At 42.4% G+C, this 22186-nt stretch overlaps 1 protein-coding gene across 1 annotated transcript in view; it reads right to left on the minus strand.

Annotated features, from left to right (window-relative positions):
* The window catches only part of LOC114641657 (uncharacterized), an 80380-nt gene that overhangs the window by 36514 nt on the left and 21680 nt on the right, over window positions 1-22186 (minus strand). The window contains exons 4-6 of the mRNA XM_028790681.2: window positions 21671-21690; window positions 7516-8287; window positions 4685-6233 (exon numbers count right to left, since the gene is read on the minus strand). Of these exons, the coding sequence (XP_028646514.2) occupies window positions 4685-6233; window positions 7516-8287; window positions 21671-21690 (2341 nt within the window). The remainder of the gene's footprint in view (window positions 1-4684; window positions 6234-7515; window positions 8288-21670; window positions 21691-22186) is intronic.

Below are 22186 nucleotides of genomic sequence, written 5' to 3' on the forward strand. Positions count from 1 at the left end.
AGAAATAACTTCATTTAATGGAGTAATAATTAAATTTTGAATTTCAACTTTGTAAGTTATAATTAAATCTAATGTGTGGTTATGATTATGAGTTGGACCTTTGACATTCTGACAAAATCCTACTGAATTTAACAAATAAGTAAAACATTTGCTAAAAGTGTCAGTTTCCACATCAATGTGTACATTAAAATCTCCCATCAGTACTACGTGATCATAATTTATAGCTAAATCAGATAGAAGGTTGCTAAATTCAGACATGAACAATGAATACGGCCCTGGTGGTCTGTAGACTAGCACTATAATTGTGTTGGAATCTGTTTTAATATTTAAAATGAATGCTTCAAAGGATGTAAAGTTGCCTAAATTGTTAGAAGTGATTTGCATTTTGTTACAATGAATTATTCCAAGGCCCCCTCCTCGACCTGAATCTCTAGACTTATGAAGGAACGAGTAGCCATCTGGTGACGCCTCAGCTAGGGGGACAGTGTCACATTTACTAAGCCAGGTTTCGGTGAGAAGACACAGATCAGATTTTGTACTTAATATAATATCATTTACTAAAACAGCTTTAGTGCCAAGAGAGCGAATGTTCAATAAGCAGTATTTAAAACTGTATGCTATTTCTGAATTGGTGATATACTTTTTGTTTTAATTTGTAGTAAATTTCTATTACAGATGCCCCTGGTGGAGGGTCTGGTTTTATCCCTTGGTCTAATTATACACCTTATTTTTTGGTTATCAATTAATTTAAGGTTTGTATCAAGACTAAATTTACTGGATGCCCCAAGACAAGGATTATGGGTAACAGCTTCAGGAAAGTAACAGGTGGGATAAACAACAGCTTGTGATTTAAGATCACATGACTGCGGCCTGGATGATGCTCTAATCAGTCAACCAGGCAGTTTTGCTGCCATATTTTGGGATAATACATAAGATCCCCTCCAGTTAGGATGAAGACCATCAGGTTCAGACAAGTAAGCATTTAATGCTTTAGATGTTAAAAGGAGGATTTTGAAATCTGCCCTAAACTTAACCGGCAGCCAGTGTAAGGGCCTTTGTGTGTGGAGTTTGAATGTTCTCCCTCAGGGTGCTCTGTTTTCCTGCCACAGTCCAAAAACATGCAGGTTTGGTGGATTGGTGTGTGTGTGTGTGTGTGTGTGTGTGCGGTGTGTGCAACTGTTTTCAGATACAATACGGTGTCCTGTGTGACCCACTAGGGAGTGTGCCAGCCACCCAACCCGACACAGACAGACACATGAGGCATACTTCTAAAAACAAATAAATGTTTTATTTTTCTTTTGCCTGTGGGAAACGCCTTCCCCATTCCCTCAGGCACAACACACTCCAAGCATTAAGCACAAAACCACACAATACTTGTCTTCTCTTTTCTTCTCCTCCACTCCTCTCTGGCAAGCTTTGTCTCCCTGCTCCCAACTCTAGCTCCCGGAGTGGTGACTGCTGGCTCCTTTCATAGCCCACCCAGAGGTTTTTCAGGTGCTTGATAATTTACTTTCAGCAGCACTTCCAGGTGGGGAAGAAAAACTGCCCATAAGAGCTCGGCAGCTCCTGCTGCAGCACCCCCTAGCGGCGCCTGCAGATCCCAACAGGGCTGCACCAAACTCCAACTCTTGTGGAGCGCTGCAGGAGTCCGAGGCACTGCTGTAACCCAGGGGGGGTTGCCATTTAGCATCCCAAGGAAGGTAACGCTGTGGCCATGCTTGCTGTGGCAACGTGGAGGCATCCTGACACATCCCGGCACAGTCTTAAACTGAAGCAGGTGAAGGACTGAACACTCTTGTTTTGTTCTTGTCATCACGTCGGGTTTGATGATGAGAAGTCCCACAACAAACCATAACACAATACTGATGAGAGGTGAGGGAATCATATAAATCAGACCAAAGGGTAAGAGATTGGCGTCCTTCCAGCTAAAATTCCTGCTCAACAGCCAACAGGGGTGAAGATATACTAAAGGTAGTGTCTTCATCTGAGAACGGTGCTTATTACAGATGCACAAATCTACAGTATTTTACTGTACAGGCTAGAAAATGATGTTGGGCTTACAGGCACCGTGCTCGCTTGGTTTAGTTCTTACTTATCAAATCGATTCCAATATGTACGGAAATGTGCTGACAGGACTCCATCATTATACACAGAAGTTCAATATGGTGTCCCGCAGGGCTCAGTACTGGGACCTTTACTGTTTTCACTGTACATGCTTCCACTGGGATCTGTCATTAGGAAACATAATGTTAATTTTCACTCGTATGCAGATGACACCCAGTTATACCTTTCATTTAAATCAAATGAAGTTTCTCCAATGTTGTCTTTAATTAGTTGTGTTAGTGAATTAAAGGAGTGGATGAATGAGAACTACTTGTCTTTAAATACAGATAAAACAGAGATGTTAATTGTTGGAGGGAATGATGCTGATCACAACAATATTTTGTCATCATTTAACTCAGTGGGAATCCCAGTCAATTTTACTGAATCAGCCCGCAATCTATGAGTTATCTTTGACTCTAGCATGTCATTTAAAGCACATATTACAAAGTTGTCCAAAACATGTTTCTTCCATCTTAAAAATGTTAGGAAATTAAGGCGCTTTCTAAATAAACAGGATTCTGAGAAACTAATTCATGCATTTATCTCTAGTAGGATTGACTACTGCAATGCGGTGTTCACTGGATGTTCAAACTGTTCTTTATACAGCCTCCAGTTAATCCAAAATGCGGCTGCGAGAATTATTACAAGAACAAGAAAATACGAACACATAACTCCAGTTCTTAAATCCTTACACTGGCTCCCGGTTAAGTTCAGGGCAGATTTCAAAATCCTTCTTTTAACATATAAATCATTAAATGGTCGAGGTCCGGCTTACTTGTCTGAACTTATCATGACTTACAAACCAGAGCGCACATTAAGATCTCAAGATGCCGGTCTGCTTATGATTCCAACGATTAATAAAATAACAGTGGGAGGTCGAGCTTTTAGTTACAGGGCCCCTAAACTGTGGAATGGTCTGCCTGCTACTATAAGAGATGCCCCTTCGGTCTCAGCTTTTAAATCCCGGCTGAAGACTCACTACTTCAGTTTAGCACACCCTGACTAGAGCTGCTGATTAGCTGTACAGACTGCATCTCTGTTGTTAGTCATTAGCACTTAAACATAAGTAACATGACAGTTATAATTGTATACTAACCCTCACTTATTCTGTTTTTCTTCTCGGTACTCAAATGTGGCACTTGGTGCCACGGCCCACCTGCCAAGTTGTTTTGCCTGCCTAAGGAAAAGTCATCCCAGATGGAGAATCGCAGGAATCGTGGGAAAGAGGGGTCCTTTCATCGGATTGGCTGGCCCAGCACTGTTTCAGCTGTGGAATGGCCAAATGGGGGAGGCAGCTTGAAGGATGAGGTCTCCAGGACTCTATACAAATCCAAATCTTATTATGGGATATATCATCTACTGTTAAATTCTGCTCTGTACTTCTAAAATTTATATTTTTTATTTCTTACTATATTGAGAAATTGTTCTGTTCTGTGTACTGCATTGTATTGTATTGACCCCCTTCTTTTGACACCCACTGCACGCCCAGCCTACCTGGAAAGGGGTCTCTCTTTGAACTGCCTTTCCCAAGGTTTCTTTTATTTTTCCCTACAAGCTTTTTTTGGGAGTTTTTTCTTTGTCTTCTTAGAGAGTCAAGGCTGGGGGGCTGTCAAGAGGCAGGGCCTGTTAAAGCCCATTGCGGCACTTCCTGTGTGATTTTGGGCTATACAAAAATAAACTGTATTGTATTGTATTGTATCTGCATGGGTTTCCTCCGGGCGCTCCGGTTTCCTCCCACAGTCCAAAGACATGCAGGTTAGGTGGATTGGCGATTATAAATTGGCCCTAGTTTGTGCTTGGTATGTGGGTGTGTTTGTGTGTGTCCTGCGGTAGGTTGGCACACTTCCAAGGTGATTGGTTCCTGCCTTGTGCCCTGTGTTGGCTGGGATTGGCTCCAGCAGACCCCTGTGACCCTGTGTTCGGATTCAGTGGGTTGGAAAATGGATGGATTCATTGGCAGTGAGGCCTCCTGGCATGTGGCATATGTCATTTTCTAATCTGCTTTTAATCCACACCAGGGTTCACGGGGGTTGTGGGTTCGGGATGATGGATGGAAGGTGGGTGCTGAAGCCCATCTTAGCTAGCATGGGGCACAATGCAAGAACAAACCCTGGAAAGGGCACCAGTCCATCACAGGGTAAATGCACACACTAGGGCATTGCCAATTCACCTAACCTGCATGTCTTTGCATAGTGGCAGGAAACCTCCTAGCATATCCTTTAACTGAAAATTCTAAACTTCTTTCATCTTAGCAGTACTTGATCTCCTCTTGTCTTGTTGACTACTGGACTGTGTCCATTACCACCCCCTCCCCTTTTTTTTGTTCTTCATCTCTGTTCCACTGAAGGTCTTCATCTTAAGATGTTGCAATCTCATTACTACCACCACTTACCCCAATGTTGATCATGAGAGATTTTCAACCGGTATGAAGGACTTACTTGGGTCTTTTTTACACTTTAAAAATATATTTTTTCCCTCTGTTGATGAGCTATATAATCAGTCTGCTACAATAGAGCGCACCACCTGAAGGTACACATTTAGCCAGGACAGATCACATTTTTTGCTTACTTAAGTTTTCAGCCCTGTATGAATTCTTTTGTGACACTGAAGATGGCTGTTCCTGGAGAATTGTTTGCCACATTCAGAACAGCAAAATGGTTTCCCTCCACTATGAATGTATGTGTGCTGGCGAAGACCATTACGGTTGGAAAATCGTTTGCCACATTCAGAACAGGCAAAAGGCTTTTCTCCACTATGAACTCTTATGTGGCTCCGAAGATTGCTACTGTCTGCAAACTGTTTGCCGCATTCAGCACAGCCATATGGCTTCTCTCCAGTGTGGATTCTCGCATGCCTTTGAAGATTGTAACTGTCAGAAAATCTTTTGCCACATTCAGAGCAGCAGTGAGGTTTTATTCCAGTATGAATCCTTGTGTGTGCCTGAAGACTGCTGTTATGGAGGAATCGTTTGCCACATTCGGAGCAGCAATATGGCTTCTCTCCAGTATGGATTCTTCTGTGGGTCTGAAGAGTGCTACTGTCAGTGAAGCGTTTTCCACATTCGACACAGCCATATGGCTTTTCTCCAGTGTGGATTCTTGTATGTCTTTGAAGGTTGTAACTGTCAGAAAATCTTTTGCCACATTCAGAACAGAAATATGGCTTCTCTCCTGTATGAATTCTTGTGTGGCTCTGAAGATTGACTCTTTGGATGAATCTTTTCCCACATTCAGCACAGCCATATGGCTTTTCTCCGGTGTGGATTCTTGTGTGTGTTTGGAGCTTGTAATTGTCAGAAAATCGTTTACCACATTTAAAACAACAGTGAGGTTTTTTTCCAGTATGAATCAGTGTGTGCTGCCGAAGAGCTCTTTTGTCAGTGAATTTTTTTTCACATTCAGAACAGTCGTATGTCTTCTGTCTAGAATGAATTTTTGTGTGCTTCTGAAGATTGCCCTTTTCAGTGAATCGTTTTCCACATTCAGCACATTCAAAGGGCTTTTCTCCAGTGTGGATTCGTGTGTGTCTTTGGAGACTAAACCTGTCAGAAAATCGTTTGCCACACTCAAAACAACAATGAGGTCTGTCTCCAGTATGCATTTTTCTATGTACCTGAAGAGTGCCACTGTCAGAAAATCTTTTTCCACATTCGTCACAGCCATAGGGCTTTTCTCCAGTGTGGATTCTTGTATGTCTTTGGAGCTTGTAACTGCTGGAAAACCGTTTACCACATTCAGAGCAGCAATGAGGTTTTTCTCCAGTATGAATTCTTACATGTGCCTGAAGACTGCTATTATGGAGGAATCTTTTGCCACACTCTGAACAGCAAAATGGCTTTGGCCTTGTATGAATTGACTTATCTTTACAGTAAGATTTGTTCTTTAATGGTTTTGTGTGTTCTTGGCTAGTATACACAACCTCAGGATTGTACAGTTGTTCAGGGTTAATGACTCCTATTTTTATTTGCTTGGCTTGTGGAAGAGAACAACACTGGGAAGAGGCTGGGGTCCATTTCTCTGATCCGCTTGGTGATTTGTTCATCTTCCCCTTGTCCTGTTTGTGCTGCAGTCTGCAATGAAGAGCGCTCTGAGCAAATGAAGATGGACAGAAGCTGCCATTCTCCTGGAAATCTGCAAGAACAGAAAGAGTTTGGTTAAAACGTTTCATTTGTCATTGTCAGGTTATGCCTCCTAATCTTGGCAGACTTAATTGCCAAGCTTTGTCTTACTCTTTTGAGATTCACTTCTACTGCGATACCTTGTTGAGTAACAAGACAGGAAATGGGTTGGCAATAGTATCCTATATATCTAACTAAATGCATATGTATTGAGGTGGCACAGTGATTAGTCCAGCATCTTGGGGTTAATTCCTGCACCCAGGCATTGTCCATATGAATTTCATAAAATTTCCTCCATGTTTGTGTGTGATTTCACATCTGATAAATGTGCAGTGTGTAGGTGAACGGATAGCCTGGAGCTCCGTCCACTGGCATCTGGCTTGTGCTTGTATCTCATGCTGCTTGGATAGGCTCTTGGCCCCTTATACTTTACCGTGATTTGAACTGAGCAGGTTGAGAATATCATGGTATGTCACATTTCCATTACAGTCCTACATGCAGATGCTCCATTGATTTTTATGTTGGCCCTGTCCAAACGGGCATTCAGATCTTGGCTAAATGAATGCCCTCTGAGTGACTGAGGTGTTTAAGTTGCATTTTCTAGTGGCGTTTAATTGACTACTACAATAGCGTTTGTTTGCCTCTGGTAAACGTCAACCTGCAGACCAGATTGTAGCTTTGTGTGTTTTCCTGCGTGTGTCAGACATTTTCTTCGCGCTCATCGGGATTTTGGCAGAAACTGACGCCAAGAAAAGCTGCATGCAACGTTTTTTTGATGACATCTGAACGCACATCCAACCGTATGAAAGTGCTGAAAGCCCGTGTGGACAGTCTGATTCACTGCAATGAGCAGAAAAACGCTTGCCGTTCAATCCGCTCCCACCTGAAACTACACTCGACAGAAAAACGCTCAGTTCAGATTTCCATGTGGATAAGGCCTAAAGAACAGTCACTATAAAGAAAGCGCTTTGACCCGATTAAAAATGTAGGAATCGTTTAGCAAAGCAATGTCATGTGCCTGACAATGAGCTTTGTTGTCAACAACAATATGGTGGTGTCTACAAAGAATAAAAACTAAAACAGAATGACAGCCTAATGACATTTTACAAACAAAAAAGAAAATTTTAAAAATAATAAACATTATAATTTTTACGCAAAAATTATATATTTTAAATTATATTTAAAAATTGACAATTGTAAACACACTACGGTAGGCCAGTTGGACTGCTGGTCATCAAGCAATCATTGGTGTATCCCACATTTTCATTTTTTTTATATTTAATCATGTCACTTACTGATTTCAGCAATTACAGATGACTGCTGCTCCTCTGCTTCTCTCCCATTTCCTTCAACAGTTTCATCTTCAATCTCGGATATCTCACATTTCAGGTCCAAAGAATTCTGCCGAGTAGTCAGGTGTCCCGTATTAGTGACCCGGGGCTGTAAACTGTAATGAGACTCTTCCCAGATATCCTCCTTAAAAATATTTCCACTTTCATGTTTTTGAAGACCAACTGAGAAATCCTCCGACTTCTTGATGTTAATGTCAACAGTCTCCCCCTTGGACCCGTCTTCCTTAACATCTGAAATTTCCCCGTCACAATCCTCCACCTTCAAATAGAAACTCTCCACTGCACCCCACTCGCAGTCCTCTTCTTTAATTCTCTTTTCAGTTTCAGATTTTACTTCAAGAAAGTTATGCATTTGCCCCATATTTGTGACCCAGGGTTGTAAACTGGATTGAGACTCTTCACAAACGTCTTGAGTGAATGCATTCCCAGTTTTGGAGTTTTGGAGTGCAAGGCTAACAAGGTCATCTCTAGAATCCTCAACTTTAACGTCAATCCCCTCCTCTTTAAACAAGGAAATAACGCCCTCATGATCTTTTGATTCACCCAGCTCGTAGTCCTCTTGTTTAACCTGTGCTAGTCTTTCATCAATGCTGTCATCATTGGCTGAGGCCATGCTCCGTGGGAAACTCTTCTCTCTACCAAGTGTCTGCTCTTCTGTTCTAAGACTCACATGGTCAGGACTGGTCTGAAGGCTCTTAGGCAGCTGACATTCTGCCTGAGAAAATAAAAGTGATAGTATTATTTGATAAAGTCATGGAAAATAACGTTTCAATGTTTAACACAGAAATGACAATAAGATTTTATACAAAAGATCTGAAATGCTGTGAACCCTTTGTGTCACAATGAGAAGCTCTTGGCAGGTTTGCAGTGAAAATGTTCTTGATATGAGACAAAAATCCATCCGATTTAAACAAAGCCACAAACAGAGAGCGCTGAAAATGTTTAAACATTCATGATTTTCATTTCTATCACATTGAAGCATTTTGTACTGGCAGCACAGATCCAATCAAGGATGGCTGCAGTGAATCCAAAGGCCGGATTTGACCTACTGTAAATAAACTAAGCCCATCATTCCAAGAAACTTGAAAAAAACAAGTCAAGGACAAACTGGTAATGTGTCACATTTGATTGCCATTACAACTATTAACAAACCAGACTACGGCCTCGGCTGTAGGCCTGCCCACTGCTCTACTATCAAAAGCACTCCTCCTCTCAATCCTCTCCCTCACTCTCAACTTGACACCAGATACAAAGATATACAAAGCCTGCGGGCTTTTGTGAAGAACTAGACCCATAGTGTCATGTAACAAAGCATTTCTGGGTTGTGTGGAAACCAGGACAGTGGCACCCCCAGCTATGCCCTCTAGCTGCACCTAAAGACCCTGACAGGGCTTTATTTCGAGACTCTGTAGGTAGGTGTCCTAATTGAGTTCAACCCCAAGGAATACTGCCACCTGCCATGTGGGGGAATGCACAGCTTCCCACACCCAAGTATAGGGTGGTCCAGATCTAACTATGCAACTTTTAATGCAATGCAATAATTGCATAATTAGATCTGGACCACCCTGTATGCCCAGCCCATCTATTATGGCTTCCTAGTTGGGTAAGAAATTATCTTCCATCCCGGCCAGGATGTCTGTCCTTCATCCATGGCACTTTATATATCTGTGTATGTTTTCACTCCAAAAAAAATAGAAAGATATGAAAGGCACTATATAATAGATAGATAGATAGTGTGGGAGATGGCCGGCTATTCATCCCGGCCAATACCCCCAAGCCACTAGATGGAGCCCTCTCTGTAGCATGGAAGTGCCCCGAAGACCAGCAGGGAATCATGGACAATGGAGTTTTTATTCCCGACCCTGCTGGACACCGTGGGGCCCACCAGAGGACGCTGCAGGCAGGCTCAAGGACTTAAACGTGCCCTATAACCCGGAAGCATTCCGTTCCTTCTGGTCATGTGATCAGGACGCACTTCCGGGATGAAGAAAAGGACTTTTACTCTGACCCGGAAGTGATAGCGAATCATGGACTGCAGGATTGGAATCACTTCCGGGTCAGGGGATATAAAAGGACTGTGGGAAAGCCCAGACACTGAGCTGAGCTGGGAGGAAGGGTGGCTAAGTGTCTGGGAGAGGAGGATTGGTGTTGGATTATTTGATTATTGATTATTGTATGTGTAGTGTGGAGTGGAGGGTGCTTAACGCATATTATTATTATAAAAATAAAAAGTCTTGGACTTTTACCTGGTGTTTGACGTGGTACCTGAAGGTTCAAGGGAGCTCTAGCGCCCCCTACTGTTACAATAGATATTAATTTATGCTGTTAAAGTCCATTTATTTGTCCCTAGGGGAAATTTGGCTTTTTTTTTTTTTTTTATAGATGCTCTTTAAAAAAATATGGAGTTTCTGTAAAATACAACAAATGTGTGAGGATTCATTGGTCAATGAACCCTCATTTTGAATCACTTCCAGCAGGAAACTACCAATAGTTGATAGTAAATGTACGCATTTGGTGGTTGCCACAAGATGCTCACTGATTCGCTTTCTTTCGCTGCGCGAGACCCTAGAAGGTGATTGGATTTGTGTCGTGTTAGAAAGCCACCTGTTAAAATTGTTCAAGGGACTTCTGCTTGCAATTTAAAGAACTACAGACTTTGAAATTTGTAAATAGTCCCATTTTGTTTGGCACAGCAGCTTAGCTGGGTCCATCAGTGCAGTCATTAACAGACTATGGTTGGGTGGGTGGACCAGAGTTTGGTGAAATCCTGTTCTTTCAGATATGAAGAGGGAGAGAGGGGAGCTGAAAAATGAAAGAGGAATGAAGACCAATACCAAAACTCAGGATTAAATAGAACAAATCCTTGATTTGCAGTACAGGTGGCGTATCAGCTGGCTCACTGGTGCTGACGTCGCGTAAACCCATGAGTGCAGACATGGCCACTGATGAAGCCAGGATGTGATGGCAGCATTATGTAGACGTGGGCTGGTTTTGTCCAGTTGTGGACTTTGATAGGGCGTTTAAGAAATACCAAAACTCAAAACAGCATTTAACTTGGGGGTTACACTGCAGTCACGTGGTAGGGGGCGTGTGTGGATGTGTGACAGGAGGTCTGTGACGAGGCACAATTTTCATAAAGAATTAGGAATAGAAGACCATGCAGGCTCCAAGTGTTTGCGGGTTGCACATGTCAGCATGCTTGGTTGTCATGTAAGCAGTTCAGTCAAGTCTTTCATTCACACGTTGGAGCACCGGCACCCAACTGGGAAAATAAAGGGAGTCTGTATGGTGGAATCTGTAAAGAAAGAAAGCCAATGGAGTCAAAGGTGGTGGTCGGGAAGATAGAAGCGCACAGCCAGCACTTGAGAGACAGGGGGTCACTCCTGCTGAGCGATCTACAAGTGTGTTGTGTTCTGTGTTGTGACAGACAGGAGACGGAGGAACGCCGAGAGATGCTGAGGGACTGGCAACAGGGACCCCCGAGCCATGTCACAGTTGACTGCGCCTGTTGGCTGGACGTCTCCTCTGGCCTACAGGGATCCCACCTGGGGTAATTTCTTAAAAAAAAAGGAGGCACTGTGGCTCGGGATTGTTTTCAAAGGACAGATTCTGCCCGGGATTTGAGCCTTTGTCCCACACGTGCGCATGGGAGGCAGCTAAAGGGCTCAAAGGAAGGTCATTCCCAGTCGGACCAGGGGGCTGGCAGAGTGTGCTGACCCTTTCTCTCTTTTCTTTTCCCCCCCGCAGACCAAATGCGGGAACTTCCACCTGGGCCCTTGAACGTCACTTCCGGTTCCACCCCTGAGGACGTCACTTCCTCCCTCCATCTTTCAAACCCACCACGTCTGAACCAAACCTCACTTCTGTTTTGGACTCTTGTCTGTCAAGGCCGCTTTTTCTACAACCTTTTCGATTCAGCAGTACACGGGAGGAGGCCCCAGACCTCTTTTTTTGTGTCAAGGCTCAGTTATTTATCACACCTTTGTTTTAAACAGATGATTTTATTGTTTTTGGAATATTTACACATCCACTTTGCACGTCGTTTTCATAGGTTGTCTAATGGCTATTTGGAGAAACCTGCACTTCTGGAAACGTAATAAAAGCAGTTAAACAGTTTGCACCAACCCCTTGCTCTGTGTGTGTGTGTCCTCGTTCACCCGGCTCATCCTCTGGAATGTTATTGGTGGTTCCAGGTTCGGGAGGGGCAGGGTGGTGGAAGCAACCGGGGATCATGGAACCAACCCGGACCATCAAACAGGCTAATTGATGCAAGAATCTCACCATTGCAGCTGTCAGACACGCGTGTGAGTAGGGGGGCAGCCAACGGGCCGACACAGCGTGAATACAACAACCAGGGGGATTTGACGTTTAGCACCAACACCTCTTTCTCTTATCAGAAGACTTGTCTTTCGAAACTCTGTTCAGAATCCATCCAAGCACTAGTCCACTTCCGGATACCGAAGATTCAAATCCATTAGGTGATCTCACTTCCGCCTCCAGCCCATCGTACCACCTCACCATTTCAACATCACGGTCAATTATCATTGTCATTTCCTGTCCGTCACATATAAGAATCCCTTGCGTCATGAACACAGTGACTCATTGGAAGTCTGTGTTATTCGTACCACTAGACCAGGGGTCCTCAATCACAGTCCTGGTGGGCCGCAGTGGCTGCAGGTTTTTGCTCCAACCCAATTACTTAATAAGAAGCCCTTATTGCTCAAGTGACACTTCTGTTTCACTTTAGTTGTCTCGCTCGTTAAGATTCTGAACCCTTATTGCTTATTTTAGTCTTAAACAGCCATATTCTTGGTTTTTAACCGCTCCTAATTAGCAATAACATGCAAATGACAAAACAGACCAGCATTTCTCCATTTAGCTTGTCACCATTGACACCTCTGTGTGTATTTATCATCAGGCACTATTGGGTTAAATTAAACACTTGGAAGGAAATTGAAGAGGAAAAAGTGAAGGACTGAGAATTACTCCTCCATTTTAGCCTTCATATCATTTGGATGGTATCCTTAGAAAGGGAAAGAAAATCCAGGATATAAGAATTACCTGACATGGCAGAGTTAAAGCAACTAACAAGCCATGAAATTAAATTATTGGCAAGAATTGCTTTCTAATTAAGCAACCTGAATTAGAACAAAAACCTGCAGCCACTGCGGCCCTCCAGGACTGTGATTGAGGACCCCTGCACTAGACAACTAACCTCAAGACGTGCAGTATACGGGACAGGGTGCCAAACCTTTATGTGTTTCTCTGGCGTTCTTCTGTCTAAGTAGCCACGAATGAAGCCTTTTTATTACTGGGGGGGTTCCGCCCTCTGCTTGCCCACCCCGGGTTTGGTTTCCCAGATATACAATTTAAAGAGATTGTTATTTTCATGGGAATTGTTACATACGAGGGGGGACCCAAAAATAACCGGAATTTTGTTGTTGTTAGGTTGGTACTTGTAGTACGTGGTTGGGCCGCTAGGGCGATCTAGTTACACTCCTCACAAGTCAGTCTGCCAAGTGCCATCAGTCTGGAAGGTTGTGCTTGTGTTCAGTGAACACTTTTTTTACCATACCATACCATACCATTTTTATTTGTTAAGCGCTTAAAAACACAGCATTACAACTGACCGAAGCGCTGTACAGTTAAAACAAGCAAGACTAAAAGTAAAATATTAAAAACAAACATTAAGAGAGAATTAAAACAGAGACACTAAAAAAACAGGTCAGGTGACCCAATAAAACAGAGAAATAGCAAAAAGCAAGTGGAAATAAGACAGGTTAAGAATTAAAAGCCAATGTGAAGAAGTGCGTTTTTAGGTGTGATTTGAATGTGGCGACTGAAGCGGCTTGCCTAACCACTAAAGGTAAGGAGTTCCAGAGCCTGGGTGCACAGACGGAAAAAGCCCTTTCACCACGAGCTTTAAAACGTGCCTTGGGAACGGTTAGGAGCAGCTGATCTGCGGATCTAAGAACACGAGGGGGATTGTGACGATGGAGCAAGACACTCAAGTAGGCAGGGGCTAGACCATTTAGTGCCTTATAGGTTAAGAGGAGTATCTTAAAATCAATTCTGAATCTAACCGGCAGCCAGTGTAGGGTTTTTAAAATCGGTGTAATGTGTTGGCTTCTGCTGCTTCCAGTTAAAAGCCTTGCAGCTGCATTTTGAACCAATTGGAGTCTCAAAAGAGTGGCTTTACTAATACCATATAGGCAGGAATTAGAATAGTCGAGCCGGGACGTAATGAATGCATGGATTACTGATTCCAGGAGGTGGTAAGGCAGAATTGGTTTGAGTTTGGTAATTCGCCTGAGATGGAAAAAGCAGGATTTTACTGTGCTGTTGACTTGAGCATCCATTTTCAGGACCAAATCCATTTTGATTCCAAGATTGGAAACAGACGAATTTACTGGAATGGGAAGAAAGTCGAGGCCAAGGGGTAGGGTCTGTTTGCGGTCGGGACTAAAAACAATGACCTCGGTTTTTGAATCGTTCAGGTGAAGGAAGTTTACAGCCAGCCAGTCCTTAATGTCAGATAAGCAGTCGAGAAGAGGTTTAGTGGAGTCAGTTGACTTGAGGGAGAAACAAATTTGGCAGTCATCAGCATATAGGTGATACGAGATTGCATGTTTTCTAAAAATTGCACCTAAAGGCAGGATGTAGATTGAAAAAAGTAGTGGCCCCAAAATGGAACCCTGGGGGACACCACATGGGAGTGGGACTGATTCAGACGAAAAATCATCAAGCATGACTCTAAGAGTCCTGTTGCAGAAATATGACCTGAACCAGTCGAGGGCTAAGCCAGATACACCAGCCCAGGATTCGAGTCGGGAGATCGTGATGTCATGATGTTTTTTGTAAAAGTAGGTTGCACAACAGTGTGAGAAGGAAACGCCCTGATTTGTGGGAGTCGGGCGATTGGTTCTTTCATCATGACAACGCTCCATCTCACACTGCTCTCAGCATTCGCCAATTTTTGGCAAGTATGACAACCCTGAACCACCCACCCTACTCACCGGATTTAGCTCCGTGTGATTTCTTTTTGTTCCCTCGGATGAAAAAAAGACTTGAAAGGAAGGCGTTTTGCTGACGTCGAAGAGGTAAAACAAGAAACGACCAGAGCATTAATGGGCATTACTTCAGACGAATTTAAAAAATGTTTCGAACAATGGAACAAACGGTTAGATAAGTGTATTTCCGCCAATGGAGAGTACTTTGAAGGAGACTAATTGTAGTTTGTACAGAAAATTAAATTAAACACGTTTTAAAAATATTTCCGGTTATTTTTGGGTCCCCCCTCGTATGCATTATTTTCACTTTAAAACTTTAGTAAAAACAATATTGCGAATTAATTTTTCTTAAAGATCGCATTGAATTTTGATTCCGTGTTTGGACTTACATCGTGACAACGCAACGTATAACTGCCTGTGAGTGAATATCGTTTCTTTCTCTGTAATAAATAAAACGACTTTCTCGAATGTTTGTCCCTGCTCTCTCTTCTTTGTTTAGTCCTTGACGTGTTATCTAGAACATATAAAATGATTGTCCTGATAAAATTTATAATAGCTGAGAGTGCAGGAAGTGTGTCTGACGAAGGCATTCACACGACTGAGAGGTTCGAGGACCGCAGTCTTGTTTGAAAATAGTTGTAAGTAGGTCGTGACTTGAAAGAATCTCATGGTAAACGTCTCCGTCTCACGGGACTTCATACCGTGCCAACGTTTTTGGAATCTTTTAATTCTCGCTGGCAACACGAATTAGACGATCTACAATCCTCCAAATTAAAGTTTAAAGCCAAACAATCTATTTGATCTCTTTTCGCTTTTCTGTTATTTCACCGAGTAATAATTTCCATTTGTTTGTGCTAATGCAATCTTTCCTATCATTTTTTTTTGAGACATTTAAAATTTTCAGACTTTCATTAACTCTAACCTGCTGTGCATGTGTACCACGCCAACATTTTTTAATTCTTTACGACGTTCTACTTTGTCATTTACTCTTTGTCTTTTATTTCCGGCCCCAGGCCTGGTTAAATCTCTTGGCACAAAGTCTCATCTCGCGGGACGTGAAAGTGTCTCTCCGAGAAAGTCACGCCTCGTCCCAGGCTGAGTCTCGTCTCAGGATTTGTTTTATTATAATAGAGAGAGATGTTTCTTATAATAGGAAAATTACGTGAGAGAGAGTAATGTATTTTCTGATAATCTGACATAATCAGCTAGGCTGTAAACATTATATGCCCCTGATGCGCCATCCACATTTTCAGTGAAATTTAAACACACAGAAAGTAGGCACTCACTTCTGTCCAGGAATTAAAATGTTAAGAAATAATGACACACTGCCCACCAACGGGTCACTGCCTGCTACTGAGGATTACCTATTTTTCCCCCTCTATTGTCAATATGGGGTAAGTAACAGATAAATAAAATGTCCATTTGTGGGTTGAATATTCTTTTAACTGACCTTCTCAGTGTCTTTTTCCGACTCATTCACGATAAGCTCCTCTCACGTCTTCTTCTCTTGCTGATGTCCTGTGTGATGTGATGACTCTTTTGGAAGTTCATTCAAGCATCTCCCGTTTAGAATACTAGAAGAAGAAGAAAAAAGATGAGACTGTTAAGATTCTTGGTCAATAGGTTACAAAACTGGCCGAATGGTGGCATAGCATAAAAGAGTGTGCGTTTTCCTTGTTACTGACTGGCACCCTGCCTGCCCTTTCAGCTTGACCCGGCCTTGTCTCCGATGTTGCCAGGATACTCGATCTTCCTCGTGCCCACGTGGTATTTCCTCTGTTCATACTGTAAACGCTGCTTTGTCCTTTGCGAGATTTCTAAATTGGAATCTCGGATTTTTGTGAATTCCGTCACACACTAAACTGGGGCAGAATGGTGTGACGATGCGGGTTCGCTCCACGCTCCCATCGTCCTTCCAGGAGCCCGACACTGTCGGTAATGTCACTGATGAGCTTGGCAGTGACACACAACAAAGCAAGGGGATGGTGCCAAAAAGTGCAACGTGCTTTTACTAAAAACAACAAAAATCAAAACATTGTCCAAATAAATAGTGCAGTGAATTTAAAAGTCTTCAAATAAATAATTCATTAAAACGGGTTTAAAATCTAATAGAAAAAAAAATCTTTTAAAAACAACGAGGTTAAAACAATGGCTAGAAGCAGTCTCTTAAAATCCAAAGCATGGCGCCTTCTTCTTTCTACCTGGCGGCTCCCCTGCTTCTCCCATCGGGCTTCGCAACAGCGGAGTCGCCCTACCTGCAGGTGCAGCTGCCTTCCAAATTGGTGCGGTAGCCCTCGGATCCCAGGCTACGTCAGGCCTTAACCGGACCGAGACTTGGGTTCATTCCCCAGCGGCCAGGGCGCTCACACTGGGGCTAAACTAGCTCCAAGGCCTCCACGACTGCAGGTGTCAATCAGTTGGAGCGAGCGGTTTCTTCAGCCCCGCCGAGTGTCGGCCAAACCCTCCTCTGCAGGGGCTCACCTCCCAGCTGCCTGCCTTTGCTCCATTGAGCCTGCCTGCTCGCTCGCACCGGCTATCCTCTCCCTGCTTCCTGCCGCCTTCTTCCCTGCAACCTCCATCTATTTTTTTTCCCCACCCTTAATAGCCGCCTCGCTTCTATATATCACGGGGATGTGGATCCGCTGTGGCAATCAGCAGCTCCCGGGAATAATTACGGATGCGGACGACTGTGCGCTGAAGTGAGAACCGCCAATGCCGTCTCAAAAATCAAGGCCCACTCATGCCTGTGGTGACGTCACAATCGAGGTGCTACAGCAGCAACAGGCGCATATAGAGAACCTGTCGCGTTGTACGCATTGTACGCGTGTAAATAAATTATTCCCGTGTAAAATTAATTAATGCAATGCGTGAAATAACAAAGGCAAGTCAGTTGCGTTATGCATTTTATTTATTTTTATATAAAACGTCACACATAAGTACGTCAAATATGTGATTTAAACGTTAACAGCGACTATTATATAGATATCAGCAACTCAACATTACTGCAATTAATGCCTTAAACATGAGATTAGCCTAAGAGTAACACTGAATACTGTATTGAATAAAACAATGCAATACTGAATGTTCATATATGAAAATGACTAAGATAAAGTAGAGAAAAAAAAACTAGAAAATCACAGCGACGAGTGGTTGGCACCATATGAAAAATGAATATTTACATGCATCTCAGGAAATCACATATTCCTTGATTAAACAGAAGTTACGTGAAAAATAATGCAGATTTACCCATTAATAATCACAAGAAAAGCTACATTTAACACTTTGTTAATGCAGTTAAATCTAAAAAATAACAAGCAACACCAGATAAAATACAAACAGCCATTATTTTGGAATGACTAATGATAAACAATGATTTTTTTCATACCATCATAAAATAAGCAAAATTAACAAATGTGCTGATATTAATCTGTACGAAAGCAGAACGTTATATCAAAGGAACTGGCTTATTAGTTACCTGTTTTTTGTCCCTATATAAAAAATAAACTATTTAAATTCACATATTTGCAACACTAAATAACACCATGCCTGCAGCTTACTGTTCATATACATTTTTTACACAACTGTAGCTAAACATTCCTTTCTTAAGCCAACTCTCGACAATAACATCGGTAATACTGCACATGTATCAACTGGTTTTCCCTCACCACTCAAACACATAACATTATGCCTACTAGTACTGCATAAAACTGTCCCACTTTCCCCAGTTTATATTTTTCCACATACAAGTACATAAGTATAACTTTATTGTTTTTAACGTTATCACATAAATATATGCCTGTAAGTAACTGCAAAAAGATCTAGATAAAAATATAGACAGTCTACCACATAAACCAATATTTAAAAAATACTTAAAACTACTCTGTATTATTGTATGTTTAAAAAAATTGGTCGTGGCGAAACCTCTCATCATTTCACTAGGCGACACCTAACACAGGTCACAGAGTCACACCATTATACTGCATTACATGCCCTAACCTCCACTTGCAGTATTATCGATGTTACCCGGCACGCGGTGCAGTTGTTTACCATTAAAATAAACAAAACACATCAAAATATTACCTTGCACTGCACCGCAGACATCTAAACTTATAACCTCTACGACTGCAATAACTTTATATCAAAAACTAAAACGCCATTAACTTTCTTTACAACTTCAACGACGATCTTAGACGGAAAGTTCGGCTGGCACTGTTTGTAAACATAGCACCTCGATTGTGACGTCACCGGACCAATAAGTAACGCATGAGCGGGCCTTGTTTTTTTGAGACGGCATTGGAACTGCTCGGCCACACACCACCACGCCCCCTCGCTAAGCCGCGAGTGCGGAGATTATTTATTTTTTTAAAAATAGCCTTTTTGACATGAGCTGAGGACCCGCTACACCACAAAATGACAATCTGGGAAACGCCTCGGCCTGAGTGAAAATGTGCAGGGAAGTGGAGATGAGCGGTGGGCACCAAAAACATACCCTCATTCTCGCTCTCTCTCGTCCTTCTCAATTTTCTCTTTAGGAATTCGTCACCCACTGTCATGCCACCTCAGTCTTACTTGATTAAAGAAAGTCAAGACTCAAACGGGTTAATGAAAGCAATGCACGTTTTTTATTACTCAATCCAACAACTCAACAAATCACCCATCACTCCCACAATCCCCGTATGTCCTGTCCGAAAGCATCATGGGAACTGTAGTGCTTATCATCTGATTAAATCTATAATAATAAAAGGCAAAGCCCTCACTGACTCACTCACTCACTCACTCACTGACTGACTCACTCATCACTAATTCTCCAACTTCCCGTGTAGGTGGAAGGCTGAAATTTGGCAGGCTCATTCCTTACAGCTTACTTACAAAAGTTAGGCAGGTTTCATTTCGAAATTCAAAGTGTAATGGTCATAACTGGAACATATTTTTTGTCCATACACTGTAATGGAGGAGGCGGAGTCACGTATCGCGTCATCACGCCTCCTACGTAATCACGTGAACTAAAAACAAGGAAGACATTTACAGCACGAGTCACACGCGGGAACGAAGGTAAATGACGTTAATTTTTGACTGTCTTTTAATACTGTGTAAGCATACATATTAACACATGTGCAATTAAACGTGTGCATTTACGGGGTGATTTCTCAGGCTTAAAAGCTCGCCTTTTACTAAAAAGGTAAATGCAAAACTATTTTCAATCAGTTTATTGAAATGCTCCCGTTAAGGATTGCAATAACATATTCGCGAGATAAAAGAACGAAGTAGGGGGAAATGGAGGAACAGCCGCAAACAGCGAAGAGCAAAAAATTAATTAAACAATTGAGAACGGAGCGAGGTAAGCATACAAGCATGTTCATAAGGGAAACAAAGCACGGTGTAAAACGTAAGTTTAAATTAAGTTTATAGAAACGCTCCCGCTGCGGATTGCAATAACATATTCGCGAGATAAAAGTTTAATGAGAAGACACGAGGTATAAACGAACCACACGCCGTGGCGCAACGTTAGGGGCAACAGTTTCAACCATTCTATGATCTGCTTCTCGCAAATGAAAGACGGCACATGGCGGATGTTAGCCGACTTGCTGACCGCAACGTTAGGGGCTTCAACTCTGGCGCTGACGCCACATCTCAGTGCCAACACTTTGCAGACTCTACTTAAAAGACACGCCCTCCTCACTGGACAGTTAAAAAGACCAATCAAACTAACGATGACATCAAGTATTACCCAATCAAAAGTAGGAAAGGAGGCATCTTCATAAAATGCGTGTGGGATGATTTGCATGAGACGCTGCTTTAAAAAAAATGATAAAAAAAATACGGGACAAATCCCGTCCAGTATTGATTCAAAATGGGACGCGCAATTTCATTCTCAAATGCAGCACGATTCCGTATTTTAAAGGACGGGTGGCAACCCTACAGTGCCAGGTAACCACCCATACAATCACATTGTGATTCAGACTAGGAATGCAATGAATGTAATTACCCCGATCTACATACAAGGCGACAGTCTTGCAACATTCAAAGATGATGGTTTGGGATAATTAGTACTTATTAAGTACAACATTGAACATAAAAGAGCTTATGAAGCCTTGAACCGAAAAAAGCAAGATCTCAGAGATCGTAAAAAAAAAAAATAGGAGGTAATGTCGTTTTACTCGCTGTAGATTTTAGTCAAACATTACCAGTTATTCCACGAGGGAGATCAGCAGATGAACTCAACGCGTGTTTAAAATCCATGCTTCTCCCATGCTCGGTTATTTGTCGCGTGTTCTCGGGTAGGTACACCAAAAAATGTATACATTTAAGCATGTAATGGGCAAACAAAAAATGAGGTATACCCGAAGGCACTGCAGTAGTACTTCATGTAACTTTACTTCTTAAATGTTAATGTTTTACTGTTTAATAATTTATACGCTTCTTATATGTTGTTCAAATTCTTTTATCAAAATACGACTGACAGCGCAATGCACGATAACATGGAGTGAATACACCATACGCATCCGCCCACGGCCGCCCTGGTGTGCGCAGATAGGAGTTGATTCTACAATAAAATAAAATAAAGATAAAAAGAGTAAAACAATCATCACCCATAAATTGTGTGTGTGTGTATATATGTGTATATATATATGTTGATATGTGGATGTGTATATGTATATATATATATATATATATATATATGTAGATATGTATATATATGTTCATATGTGTGTGTGTGTATTTTATATATATAAAACACAGCAACACTCATAACAATGACAACACAATTACATTGACAATCATGTTACGTTATTTTTAAAATGTTTCCTTTTTTTTTCATAACCTCTTTAACACACTACTTCTCCGCTGCGAAGCGCGGGTATTTTGCTAGTACAATATATATACACACATATCTCACCACACCCACACACTGCCCTTGTCGTCCTGCTCCTCTGGCACTCGTAATGCCCGCCCCTGTAGCCACCGCCACTCCTCGTCCTATTTGCCCCACTTTTTCTCTTTCCTTTCACTGTTTATGTTCTGCTGGAGGCGCTCGCCTCGTATGACACCCCGGGACGGATTGAAGCAAGGCGGAACAAGCGGCTTACACGGAGCCGGTTATCCCGGCCTGCGAGAACATAAACGGAACAGTGAAAGAGTGCGGGGGGACGTTCAGCACCAAAACTGATCGAGACGTCAGGCCAATGCACCCTCCTCTCCTTCTCTGTCTTCATTCTCATCTTTCCCTTTCGTGAACTCACTGCCACACGCTGTTATAATCTTTCGGTATCCACGACATTCCAGCCTTAGGCTTACTCCGCTCCGCTCCCACTTGTAATTCCCGCACCGTTGCTCACCGTTATTCGCCGCGCTTTCTCTTTTTCACTTTTTATCTCCTCCTTTTCTCTTTTAATTCTAAAGTGCAGACGCGACTCTCGTATTGCGAGCCGAATTGGTCTGGGGGCGGAAGTAAACACAGAGACGCGAACAGAACGAGTCATCAGAGAGCGACACGAGGGAAAGGTTGTGGCAAAGTGAAGGCCAGTGGGTAAACATTGCCATCTACTGGACAGAAGAAGGATTATTTATAAACGTTACGTTTTACTTGGCACAACAATAAAACT

The sequence above is a fragment of the Erpetoichthys calabaricus genome, chromosome 5 (assembly GCF_900747795.2).
Source record: "Erpetoichthys calabaricus chromosome 5, fErpCal1.3, whole genome shotgun sequence".
NCBI classification, from domain to species: domain Eukaryota; kingdom Metazoa; phylum Chordata; class Cladistia; order Polypteriformes; family Polypteridae; genus Erpetoichthys; species Erpetoichthys calabaricus.